The sequence below is a fragment of the Mus pahari genome, chromosome 19 (genome assembly GCF_900095145.1).
Source record: "Mus pahari chromosome 19, PAHARI_EIJ_v1.1, whole genome shotgun sequence".
In the NCBI taxonomy this organism is placed as follows: Eukaryota; Metazoa; Chordata; class Mammalia; order Rodentia; family Muridae; genus Mus; species Mus pahari.
In genome coordinates, this window is record NC_034608.1 from 73,289,858 (window position 1) to 73,302,830 (window position 12,973).

The 12,973-nt window shown below is 38.9% G+C and overlaps 1 protein-coding gene across 1 annotated transcript in view; it reads right to left on the minus strand.

Moving 5' to 3' along the window:
• The window catches only part of Galntl6 (polypeptide N-acetylgalactosaminyltransferase like 6), a 1,056,791-nt gene that overhangs the window by 107,633 nt on the left and 936,185 nt on the right, over window positions 1-12,973 (minus strand). The window contains exon 7 of the mRNA XM_021218705.2: window positions 8,438-8,555. Within this exon, the coding sequence (XP_021074364.1) occupies window positions 8,438-8,555 (118 nt within the window). The remainder of the gene's footprint in view (window positions 1-8,437; window positions 8,556-12,973) is intronic.

Here is a 12,973-nt window from a genome sequence, read left to right on the forward strand (position 1 = left end):
CCTGTGGGAGCTGAGAGTGCTCGCTAGGTCTTACCTGTGGCCTGTGGGAGCTGAGAGTGCTCGCTAGGTCTTACCTGTGGCCTGTGGGAGCTGAGTGTGCTTGCTAGGTCTTACCTGTGGCCTGTGGGAGCTGAGAGTGCTCGCTACGTCTTACCTGTTCCCAGCCCATAGCTGCAGATTCTGTCATCAACTTGAGGTAACTTTCCAGATTTTCTCCCAATTTAGCATGCAAATAAGGACAGAGTTGGTGGGATTTGGCTGTAGGATCCTTAGCAGGGAATTCTGATAAAGTATACTTGGACTTTTCTTGAAAATTATTCATCTTGCTTATATTAATTTTATTTGCATAGAATCAGAATAATCTCTTACAGTTATTCACATTCTCTTTAATATCATCTTTACATTTGCATCTTGCCTTTTCATGGTCAATTACTATACAATTATTCTACTGATTTCTATATTCATTTCTTTTATTAATTATTTACTTTCGTCTCTTGCACCATTAGTTTTTGGTTTTCAAAATTACTAAGTTCCTTCTGTGCTTTTTCATCTCTGTCCTTACTTTATTTGCCTTATTTCACTTTTAACTTGGTTTGATTGTTTACTTTCTTATTTTTATTCTTTCTTTTATGGAGACATAAACACTTCAGAACCTTGTTTTTTTTTCTGAATGCTGCATTAGCTGTGCCCCCTGTGCCCTGGCATACCACGTTTTAATTTCAGTCTTTTTCCTAAGGCGATATAATTTTGTTATTAATTTTTAAACCTCTTTGCTTTTAGTCTAATTTTATTCCCTTTCTCAGCCCCATCCCTCAGGTGCCTAGATGCTTGCAGAATATCTTGTTTCTTTTTTGTTTCTCCTAATGACCTTCATTTCAGCAGGAGTAGGTTTTATTCTTGTGTTCCATCATATTGCAGCTGCTATTGTTCCTTCTGTTGTTATTTTGACATCTTGCTTAAGTTCTTAAGTGTCAGCATTTCATCAATTCTGACAAATTCAGCTGCTTCATGAGCCTTCTTGAAACGTTACAATGTAGAGCAAAATCATTTTTCTTCCCTTGGTTCTCCCTCCCTCCCTCCCTCCCTCCCTCTCTCCCTTCCCTCTCACCTTCTTTCTTTCCTTTTTTTCTCCTCCTCCTCCTTCTCCCTTCATTTTTTTCACATAGCATTTTATATACTACCTTTTTTTTTTTAAAGACAAATTCCAAATTTGTCTCTTTGATACAGTGTTTCACTGTGTAGCCCTGAGTGACTTTAAACTCACTGGGATCTATTAGCCTGCTTTTTGTCTTTAGAGTGCTGGCATTGTAGGTGTGTGCCACCATATCTGGTTATCTATCTATCTATCTATCTATCTATCTATCTATCTATCTATCATCTACCTACCACCTACCTATCTTATCTATATATCTATCATCTACTTTCTATCTATCTATCTATCTATCTATCTATCTATCTATCTATCTATCATCTATCTAGTCTTTTTTTTTTTCAATTCTATTTATTTTTAAACTGGGATCTCCAATGTTGTTTAAACTGGTCTAGAACTCACAATTTCCCCATCTCTGCCTCCTGGGTCCTGAATAGTTTTTTTTCCGACTTGACACAAACTATAGTCAAATGGGAAAAGGTCCCTCAACTGAGAAAATGCCTCCATAGATTTTCTGGGGGAATTTTCTTGATTGCCAATTGAGAGAGGAGCTCTCAGTACACTGAGCAGTGACACCCTTGGGGTGTGAGTGAGTGGTGTTAGAAAACAAATTGAGCAAGCCAGAAGGAGCATGTCAGTAAGCAGCACCTCTCCATGGTCTTTGGTTCAGTCCCCGAGTCCAGGTTCCTGCCCTAATTCCCCTCAGTGAGGAACTGTTGTCTGAAAGAATAAGACTAAGTAAACACTTTCCTCTCCAAGTTGCCTTTGTTCATGGTGTTTTATCACAGTAGTAGAAAGCAAATAAGACACAGGTATCACAGGTGTGTGCCGCCATGTTGTTAGTTGTAGACTGTAAGCACCAGAGTGTGTGGGAAGAATGATGCGAAATGTTGTCTTCTGGACATGACATGACAATTGCATTAATGAACTACAGAAGGTATGGTTATCCATACAAGATCAGCCTTGGTACCATTCCAGCATAAATGGAGGAGCTCATAAGATTCAACAACTGAGGAGCTACTAGCAGTGGATGGCTGCAGGGAGATCAAGAATAATTCTTCTGGCCACTGGTAGGTAGGTCACACTCCAGTGGATGGTCCCATGTACATCTGGGGGCTACTGATTGAACTTAGTTTTTTTTTTTTTAAAGAGGACATGAAACTGAGAGGTGTATGTGTTTAGGGGAATTTGGGGCTACTTAGGAATGAAATAAGGTATGGCTAAGATCATATTTTACTGTATATAATTATGAAATTCTCAAACAATAGGGTCAAAAGATATGTTAGTTATCTTTTGAGAACTGTAGGTTCTTCTTCCCTATTGTCTTTTAGGGTTTCTATGAAAACAATGCCACACTTTAGACTAGTATGTATCAATGTTGTGGCACACATTCTGTGGAAATTTTGTGTTAGCTGTTACTTGTCTGTAGCCAGCAGGGATTGGCTGCTCAGGGCTGGTAACAATCTTGAATACTGTTCTTCTATCCTGCCTCACCAAGAACCTTGCAAACAGGATGTCTGCGAAATCCATCTCTCAGAACTGGCCTACATCCATCACTGTGCCTACATCCATCACTGTGCCTACATCCATCACTGTGCCTACATCCATCACTGTGCCTACAAACTCAACCTGGAGAAGCGTTGCACACCAACAGTGGTTATCCTTTTTAAGTAAAGAGTCTTTGGTTTCCCTCATACAAGCCTAGACTTTGGAGAACTGAGATCCATGGACCCTGAGAGACTTGAAGCTGTGGCTGCTTGTTCCCTACATGCCCATGTCCGACCACTGTTGAATTTCCCGTGACTGCTAAGCATGCACTCCTTTCTTATGCGTGTGGTTGAAGGCGGGATATCTGAGAGTTCTGTTAAGGAGAAAGTCAGGAGGTTTTGTTTATTGTTGGCTTCATTTTGCTATTTTAAGTGACCTTTAAGATGACCGTCCCTTTGCATCGTAAGACTGTAAAGTGACTGCAATTGTATAACATTATTAAGTTAGACATACACTGAGCAGGATATGTTCATGCCGTGTATGTGATGTGTAAGAAAACTTTATATGTAGTGAATTCTGATGACCACTTTTGGCAGTGGAGTTCACATTAAATATAAACAAGCTAACTGTGCATTTGTTCTCGTGAAGTTCTGATATAAGGTTAAAGGCTGGCACATCTGACTTGATGAGTTTAGTTGCCCTAAGTGATTGCTGCTCCCCTGTTTCAGGAAAGAACCGATTTTCTGGGCTCAGGGGTTAGTCCTATTAACTATACTTAATATTTTTTGAATAGCCATTACATTTCATAATAATAAAATTTCTGTGTTACACTAAATCATAAGAAGAATGTCAAATCTCACATTTAACAAACATCCCATGGGAAGAACCTGTATTGTCTCTTAAAATTGGCCACAAGCCTTTTTTCTTTTTAAAAAAATTTCAGCTAAGAGAAAATAGGTTAATGATTTTTATGAACAAACCCAATTTTGAATCCTTGTTTGATATTAACTAGATAACGACTTGTCTCAACAATTATGAACTACAGGGATTTTTTTCTTTTTCTTTCTTTTAAAATCTTTCACTAGTGTTGAATGGGATAAGAAATTAAATCCAATGACCTTTAAGTGGCAACTCATTATTTTTTCTTGTTAAGGGACCAAATAGTAGTTATTATCACCACAGGAAGAAAAGAATGGTTAGAATTTTAGAGCACAGGTTGTTGAATACAGACTTTCATAAGTCTGTGAAGGGGCACAGAATAAATGAATATTGTCCTTAAAAGCCTCAGATGTGTCAGTCACTATATGGCTGAAGCATTTGTATGCTTCTATTTAACATATTTTTCATCTATTTGCTTACTTTTATAAAACTCCAGCAACGTTTTCTCTATCTAATATGCCAACGTAAAAACTGCCATTTTACAAAATCCTTAAGGCTTACTTAAGGATTGCTTTTCCCATTGTTCCTTTAAGAAAGGTTACAGGACAATGACCTGGGGAGAGAGAAGTGGGCAGTACAGTACAGGAGAGGGAACTGATCCTGGGAGGGTGGAGTGGGAGGAGGCTCCAGCAAGGTTCTGAGACCCGCCCACAGGTTCTGGGACCCGCCCACAGGTTCTGGGACCCGCCCACAGGTTCTGGGACACGCCCACAGGTTCTGAGACATGCCCACTGGTTCTGAGACACGCCCACAGGTTCTGGGACACGCCCACAGGTTCTGAGACTTGCCCAAAGGTTCTGAGTCATTCCCACAGGCTCAGCACCAGCAAGGTTCTGGGACAAAGTGACAGGCTCACAGGCTCAGCATGGGAGGACAATATTTATCATGTGGCCTACATGCTGGTCCATAACACTCATCCTGCCTTTGCCTCCTCCTCATTTCCCATGGCAACTACACATTGCATCCCTGGAACACTGCCTAGTGGAAATGAGATGCTCAACAAAAGCTGGGCATAAAACTGACTAAATGCAGCCTTCTCTCCCTGGCGACTGGCTAATGTAGTACGATTTAAGAGACAGCTGGATGATTCTGAGCTTCCCAGGGGTCCAGATACAGGAGGAAAAAGATGTGACTGTTGAGTTCAATGCGGGCGGATCGTTTCTTTTCCTGAGAAAACTCCCCCAAATTATACTGTCTGGCTTTTACACGTTAACGTAAAACCTGCTCGTCTGCCAGACTCACAGGTTTTAGGAAAGGTACTTAAGTTGTTCTGTTTGACCAAAACCTCAGCCCTTCATGTGCGACAGAATTTTCTGGGAATATTTTCATTTGTCAATTTTTAGAAACTTTTATGAAGTGCTTCTTTGAAAGACAAACATGCAGCATAGGTGTCTGGGTGTTTGTGAGTGACAATGACCACTCACAGAAGTATTATCAACGCTAATATTTAAGTTGCAACTTAGAGCAGTTTTTGTATTAAGGTGTAAAATGTCACTAGCAGGCACCAATCAACCACCCTTGTTTCACAGATTTTTAAATGCTGATCAGTTTGAACCTTATAATACTTTGCACTGAAAATTAATCACGATTTATAAAATATGTCCAAAAAAAATCAGATGTTTGGTTTTCTTCTCTCTTTTTTATTGTGATTCTTAGGGCTGTTTGTGTCTAATGTCTTTGATTGATTACTTTTGCACCAACTCTTGCTTCAATGCATAGTCTGTCTAAGAACCTGATCAAATTTATCTACTTCATAAATACTAACAGTCAGGGACAGGAACCCCAAGGTCAGCAAACAGGATCAAGAAGAATGAAGAGACATGTCGGAAATGTAACCCTGCTAAGACATAACTGTCACCAAAGAATCTATCATCCCAAACAACCTAGGGCAATTCAGTCCTGAACTTACAATGTGGTTGCCATGGTTTGTAGACAAAGACGGTAGGACTGCATTCCAATTATATCCTATACAATAACAGACAACTGAAACACAGGAAATGGGGTAATGAAGTCTTGGGTCATCCAGAAGAGATGTATGTGATAGGTACAAGTGACATTGAATTGAGGTGAAAGTTCCGTGTGCCTAAAAATAGACCTTTGTGATTAAGAATGCAAGCGTACAATCCCGAGTCTTCAGATTGTCAAGAGCAATCTTGCTTGCGGCCTGTTACTCAAAGATGGAGATCTCTCGATTATTAGAAATTCTCTCAACCCTTTAAACTTCAAGCACTCACAAATTAAGAGAACATCACAGAATTGTCTTGAACTATAAAAGGTAAATGTATTCTTTCAAGCCTGGTTAAAATAACAAAGACATCGATGCAGGGTTTTTATAAACACCATGGTTAAATGCAATGTCTGATCTTAAAACGTTTTATCTATGCTTTGTCTATAGGTTAAATGAACTGCAAGCTTCTGGTATTGCTCTCCTTTTCACTGCCTAGGAGTTCTGGGATTACAGATAGACACCACTGCATCCTGACTTTTTTTTTTTTTTTTTTAATATGTTCCAGGGACTGATTCCAGGTCATTAGCTGCATCTGTGGGGGAACTCGTTAGGCAGGGGCCAACAGATTGATAGTTAACTTGAGAACAGGGGTGGTGAGAGTTAATTTTCCATCACTGTGACAAAATACCATGGCCAAGGCTATTTATTCAGGAAAGCATTTAATTTGAGGCTCACAGTTCCAGAGGGTTGCAGTCATGACCCTCACAGTGGGGAGCATGGCATGGGGCAGGCAGGCAGGCAGGCAGGCGGGCTCTGGAACAGACAGTTTCCATTTAACCCACTAGCACAGGGGAGAAACTGTGTGGACTTTCTGAGCCTACAAAGCAGACACACCTCCTCCAACAAGGCTGTACAGTCCTATCCTTTCCAAATGGTTCCACCAACTGGGGACCAAGTGTTCAAACTGGGACGATTCTCATCTAAACTATCACAAGTGGTAATCTATTTCCTGTTTATTCTATTCTCAGCAATGAGGCTGAAATGGAGCATCTTAATCTCTAAGTGGTAATGGATAATTACTTCATCTTTAGCAAACCATAAATACAATCTCTGAAAGTATAGTCTACACTTAATCTTTAAAACCTAAAGAAAACCAGTCTAAAAATATTGTGAGTTTCTCCATCTGTTCAATGGAGGAATAACATAGCCTTTTAAGGTTATTTTCTTTCAAATCAGCTAATAGAGAAGCGTTCAGTCCAGCATCTGGCATATAGCACTAAGAATGTGGTTATGCTGCTGTGTAACGATTAATGCTGCATTAACTTCTGCATATCTACCCCAGTAATACATATAGCAATTGTCCTAAGAGAACTGACCCAAAGACACTGGCAGATCCAAAGGCACAAAACAATGCATCTGAAGAGGTAAGAAAAATATCTTAGATGCAAAATTATGTGTCTGAATGGGCCAAAAATACACCAATTTAGTAAATAGTGTTTAAAGGTGAGAGGGAAAATTCTAGATGTCCCATAGCCTGCAATAACACCCCTGTTTCTTCTGAAGATATTTATTGTGTGACTCCTTGAGGAAAGTATAATGTTCTGTTAATACTCAGTGTTACTGTCTCTTCAAAACCAGCGTGTTCTTACTCTTCATGGATTATAAAATTTGTAGCTGGATCCTTAGGTTTGACTTTATGTTCAGGGTGTACTTTTTGCAACAAGCACTGTCGGACTTTGCAACGGAAGCAGTCACCGAAGGCTGACTTACGTAGGAGGCTTCCATACGACAAATGTCACAAGAGCCAGCATTTGCTTCTCTACAAACAATGCTTAAGATGAGAGAAAAGAATTTTTCTTTTCTTTATAAGACTGAATTAGAAAATCATATTGGAGTGTGAGTTTTCACACAGTTTATTTTACTTTAACTCGTTTTTTTCATATGTTGTAATTTGTCATTTATTTCAGTCATGAGTCTGAAACTAAATCATATATATAATATAAAGTAATAAAATAATATATATAATATAAAATAAAATAATATAAAAAATATTATAAATAATATTTTAATATTTTAATATTATAAATAATATAAAAAAATAAAATAATATAAATAAATATTATATATAATATAAAATAAATTATATATAAAATCATATATATATATATAATGTATATAATAAAGCATAGCCCTTTAATTGATCACTAAGGCAAGTAGAGATATAGGCAATTCAAAATAAAATAAATACAAGACTTGCTTATAGCTAACCTGCTCATGCTTGAAATCTTAACCTATTTACACCTGAAATCCTACCCTGCTCACACCTGAAATTCTACCCTGCTCACATCAGAAGTCCTAAACCCATCATAGCGTGAGCCAGGCACACTACTCCAGGTTTGGGCCAGTCTGGCTTATATAGTTTCAAGCCAGCTTGACTACAGTTAAAAACCTATCTCAAAAATAAAATAAAATTAAACAAAACACAAAAAAACCTGCTCTTGAACGTAGCATTGATGTTTTAAAATTAAATTTGTTATCAGTTCAAGGAGCTTTGCAGTAACTGGGCAAGACCTCTTGTCTGACCATGAAGGGCAGACCTCCACTGAGCTGACCTCTGTCCCCTGCTTTGTCTTTACTCTCCAGTCCTTTAGGCTATAAGCACTCCAGGACGAATGCCTCTGCGGGGGAGGAGTAGGTGTAGGTATGTAGAATTGCTCATCTATAAATAGGAGTGTGAATGGCTTCCTTTGGCACGCAGCACAGCCCTGTCTCACTATAACACTGGAAGGAATTAGCTTCTCTTGTAAAAGATCCCCTGGGAGTCATAGCTCCAACACAGATCACAGAGCAAAGTGACAAGTTCTATCAGAATGGTCTGTAAATATGGAGTGAGGATGAGCTTGGTGTCTTACCTTGAAAGAGATTTCATACTGCTCTCCTCCCCAGATTTCCAAGCCTGGGTCATAGCCACCCAGTTCCCAAAACCACTTTCGATCCACTGCAAAGAGACCTCCAGCCATAACCGGAGACCTGGAAGACACAAGATAAACAACATTTAAAGAGCCATGAACATTAAAGGCAGCAGTAGTTTGCTTTGAAACTCACAATCTCGTTTAGTGGTCAAATAATGCCATTTTCCCAGCATGGCTCTCTATAAGCAAATGTAGAATTCTTATTGCAGTTCCTATTGAAGTGAATGTGGGAAAAGAAGCTATGTGAATGTTAAAATTGCAATTCAGGTTCGGACACAGCAAAGGTCCTTCAAAATCACACTTGGCCACCTGGCTATCACCGGAGAGAAATGCATTAATATTAGTGACTGATCTATAGAAAAATATTGCTAATGTCTTTGATTTAATCTCTTACATGTATTCATTGAGCATCTACCTACTGTGTACAGTTCATGACTAATTTAGAGACTAAGAAATAGAATAGAATAGAGTAAGATTTTTAAAACAAATTTTTGTTTCTCTCTCTGTGTGTGTGTGTCTATGTATGGGTATACACACATGAGTGCAGGTGCCAGTAGAGTCCAGAAGAGGGAGTCAGTTGTCATGGTGCTGGAATTACAGATGGTTGTGAGCCTCCCAACAGGATTCTAAGAATTGAACTCTGGTCCTCTGGAAGAGTATATGGGCTCTGAACTGCTGAGCCCTTTCTCTAGCCCTAAGATAAATAGTTGTGAGGGTGTAGATTTTGTGTAATTGGCAAGATCAAAGATCCAAAAGAAAGGTTTATCTTTCACTCCTAGAAAAGTGCACAGGGTATATAGAGTCTTGTGTAACTTTTACATTTTGTTAAAAATACAGATTTTAGGGTTATATGTCCCTTACTTTATTTCTCTCTCTGGCAGCCTGTTCCCACCCCCATTTTCTGCACACAGCATTTCAAAGTGTAATTATAGTTGTAGCTGGAGCAAATTAAGACTATGACTGGGTGCAGATGCCCAGTGGATATATCACCATAGTTGTAACCTTTACTTAGGCAGGGCTGGGTTAAAAGTCACTAGCTGTTTTAAGTATTAGAGATATTGGGGAAAAGAAATCCTGCAATTAATTATTTAATTGTAAATAGGTTTATTGCAGGCAATAAAATAGGCACAATAATCTTGTTTACAAATTACGTTACGAAAAGTTTGAATAGTATATTTTAGGTTAACCTGTCTATAAATTAAATCCAAATGAACACATCAATTATTAAGAGTATTAAAATTTATGAGAATAATTCTATATTTATTTGTTCTTGCTGTTCTATCAGTTTTTTGCATCATGTTTTGTAGTCCTGTTAATAGAGCAGAAATATTTGGAATTTTTGTGCTTTTGATGAATTGCCTCATTATAACTAGGAAATGGGTTTTATTATTTCTCGTGATATTCTTTGCTCTGTCATCTATTCTGTGTCATTATAATAACAACTCTTGTTTCCTTGTGTTTTCCAGCTCTAGAATTTATAACCATTTGTATGTTCATACTGAACACGGGTTTCTGGGTTGTTGATGTAGCTCAGTAGGTAAAGTGATGGGTACAACACATATGAAGTCTGGGGGTAGATCCCAGGTGCCGTCTCTAATCAGAGATTGGGAGGTGGAGACAGAAGGGTCGGTTCATGGTCATGTTTAGCTGTGTAATGAGTGTAGGCCAGCTGTCTCCCTATAAAAGTGGATATATATATATATATATATATATATATATATATATATCCATACATAGGTACACACACACACACACACATATATACTGCTTTATAAGTAGGTCATTTAAATTCTTTTATTAAAAAAAAGATTGATGTTACGTTTGAACTTATCATCTCCCATGTTTTCTGTCTGTGTCAAGTACATTTCTCTTCCCTTCATTCATATTTTTAAAAATCTTTTTTTATTCTTTCATACATTAAGTCATGAGTATAGTTTCCCCTGCCTTCCCCCCTCCCAGCCTCTCCCTACCCACTCACCGCAGCCCCTCCCTCCTCTCTTTCCCAGATCCATCACCACTATCTGCCCTCCCCAACTTCCCCACCCCACCTTCTGCCTCCCCTCAGAAAAGAGCAGGCCTCCCTGGGACATCAACTGAACGTGGCTTAACAATCTAGAGTACCAACGGACACATACTGTCACACCAAGGCTGCACAAGGCAACCCAGGAGTGGGCGAAGGGTCCCTGACAATTAACTAAAGTTTTGGACAGCAGCTTTCCATTTTTCCTTTCTCCAGCGTTTGGAATTTGTTACATTTCACCACCTGCCATGCATTGCACATTGTAATGCTCAGATTTTAGAGTAATTATGCATTGAGAGCACTTAAATAATACCATTTCATCGTAAACAAGGCACACATAAATGACACAGAGAAAATGTACACATAAATGAATACCCATGAAATAATACTAGGAGTAGTATTTCGGTATTCTGTTGGGCTTAAATAGTTCCAGAGAAAATCGAACATTGTGATTTGTCTCTAGACCCGAGTCTGTGGATTGAACTTCAGACCCAAAGGACTCAGTTCTGGGCAATGTTATACTGAAGCCAAAAGAAGTGAGCTAGGAACGTCCTCCTTTATTAAACGGTAAAGCGTGGAGTATGTCATTCTGTCTTCTTCCCAGGAAAAGCGAGCAAGAGCATTCAACATTTTCTTCCGCCCGTTTTATTCCATCTTATGTAAGAACTGGTCTCCCAGAACTCCCATTCTCCAGGTTCGCATCGGCCTGTCTACTTCCTGTTCATTTCTCCCAAACCTTCTTTTTGTTTTGTTTCCCTGGGAATGGGAAGGCACTGTTGGCATTGCTGGTGGCTCTGTCCCTGTGACACATGGATACTGCTTACAAGTACTGTTCGCAATATCACCAATCAGTCCTCCAGCTTTGCAATGAAAAACATTTGTCCTCCCTGGGGTGACTGCTAAAACTAATGTGGCCATGAGGAATCCTTAGTTTTCAGGCTGTAGAAATATGTGACTTTTCTGCATACATAATGGAAGTGAGTTTTCTATTTCATAACAATGTGATTGAGCCATGTAATAAATATGCTTTGCTTTTTACATATGGTTAAATAGCTTCCCTTCTCCACATCAATTTTTTTATGCTCCAAATTTGGTTCACTCTTAAATTAGTGAGGCCATCGTGCAGAAGTTTGCTGGCACAATTCTTTATTTGGTAGCAATGACAAAAATCTGTGTTCTCATTTGCAAATGCACATTTCAAAGCCTGTGGTTGGTTTTCCCTTCTAAACTAGGACATTTTCTGAGTGCTTTCTCCATCCTGGAACCCTCACAGCATTCTGATGAGCTGCCAAACTACCTAGTCTTCCCTATTTAATGAATTGAGTCTTTACTTTATATATTTAAAAAAAATGGTGGATGCTTAATTGAAGCATGCTCTCTCTAAGGTATTTTTATTTTTAAAAGCTCCTGTCTCAAATTTTCAGGCACATAGAGTATGGTTTCAAAATCTAACACATGCCAAGTAGCCTTTTGGATTAGAGAAATAAAAGCACACAAAACACCGTAAAATAAATCTGTGAGAAAAATGTTTTAAAATACGTGAACAATTAAAATTTAGATCCAGTGATGTGAAGGGAAAGTCACTTTGGCCTCTTAGGAAATAAGCGGGCTCTCAGCCCTCTCTCGTTTCAGTGGATCCAGTGAAACTTCTGGACATGTGGGCTGAACTGTGAATCTTATCAGAAAAGAAATGACACAGTTTCCCTCAGGTCTCCACCAGGCTGAGTCCATCAAAGAAAGGCAGCCCGTATGATTGTATGATTTTCAATCACACAGCCAGCAACTTTTAGTTGATCTGCGATACAGAACTCTTCAAGTAAAAATAATAATAATAATAATAATAATAATAATAATAATAATAATAAAAGAAGCAATGGTTATTATCTCAACAAGAGTTCAGTTGTAGACCAAACAATATTTAAAATGCAAAAGGGCCTTTAAGATAAATCACATCTTAAATTCAGATTTTGAGAAATTTCTGGGCGTGTGGGACACAATCTATTTTGTGTATCTTAACGCTGTACAGTGAAAGGAGATAGCAAAAGATGGAGGGCAGAAGAATGCTATCACCCTCGAGTTATTCGAGCGGGTGGCCACTCCAGGGGCAAAGAGCGCAACAAGCTGGAGCTTAAAGAGAGAGGCCTTTTAGAAGGGCCAAGGTGCACGCCAGGAACACGCATGACTGTGATGATCCCATACATTTGTGCTTCCATCCAACAGTTTCAATGGCAGCATCAAGGGAAGTGGCCTGGCTATCACAGTAACTGAAAGGGCAGTAAGGGAGGAAGTTTAACAATGGAAGCTCATGCTTATGTTGTTCTGGGCTCAGCTCTCTGAGCAAATCCAGACACCAAGAAATACTATCTTAGCATTACGATATTTCTTGTTTGTAGCACTAGGAGGCACCAAATAGCCATTTACAACACACACACACACACACACACACACACACACAC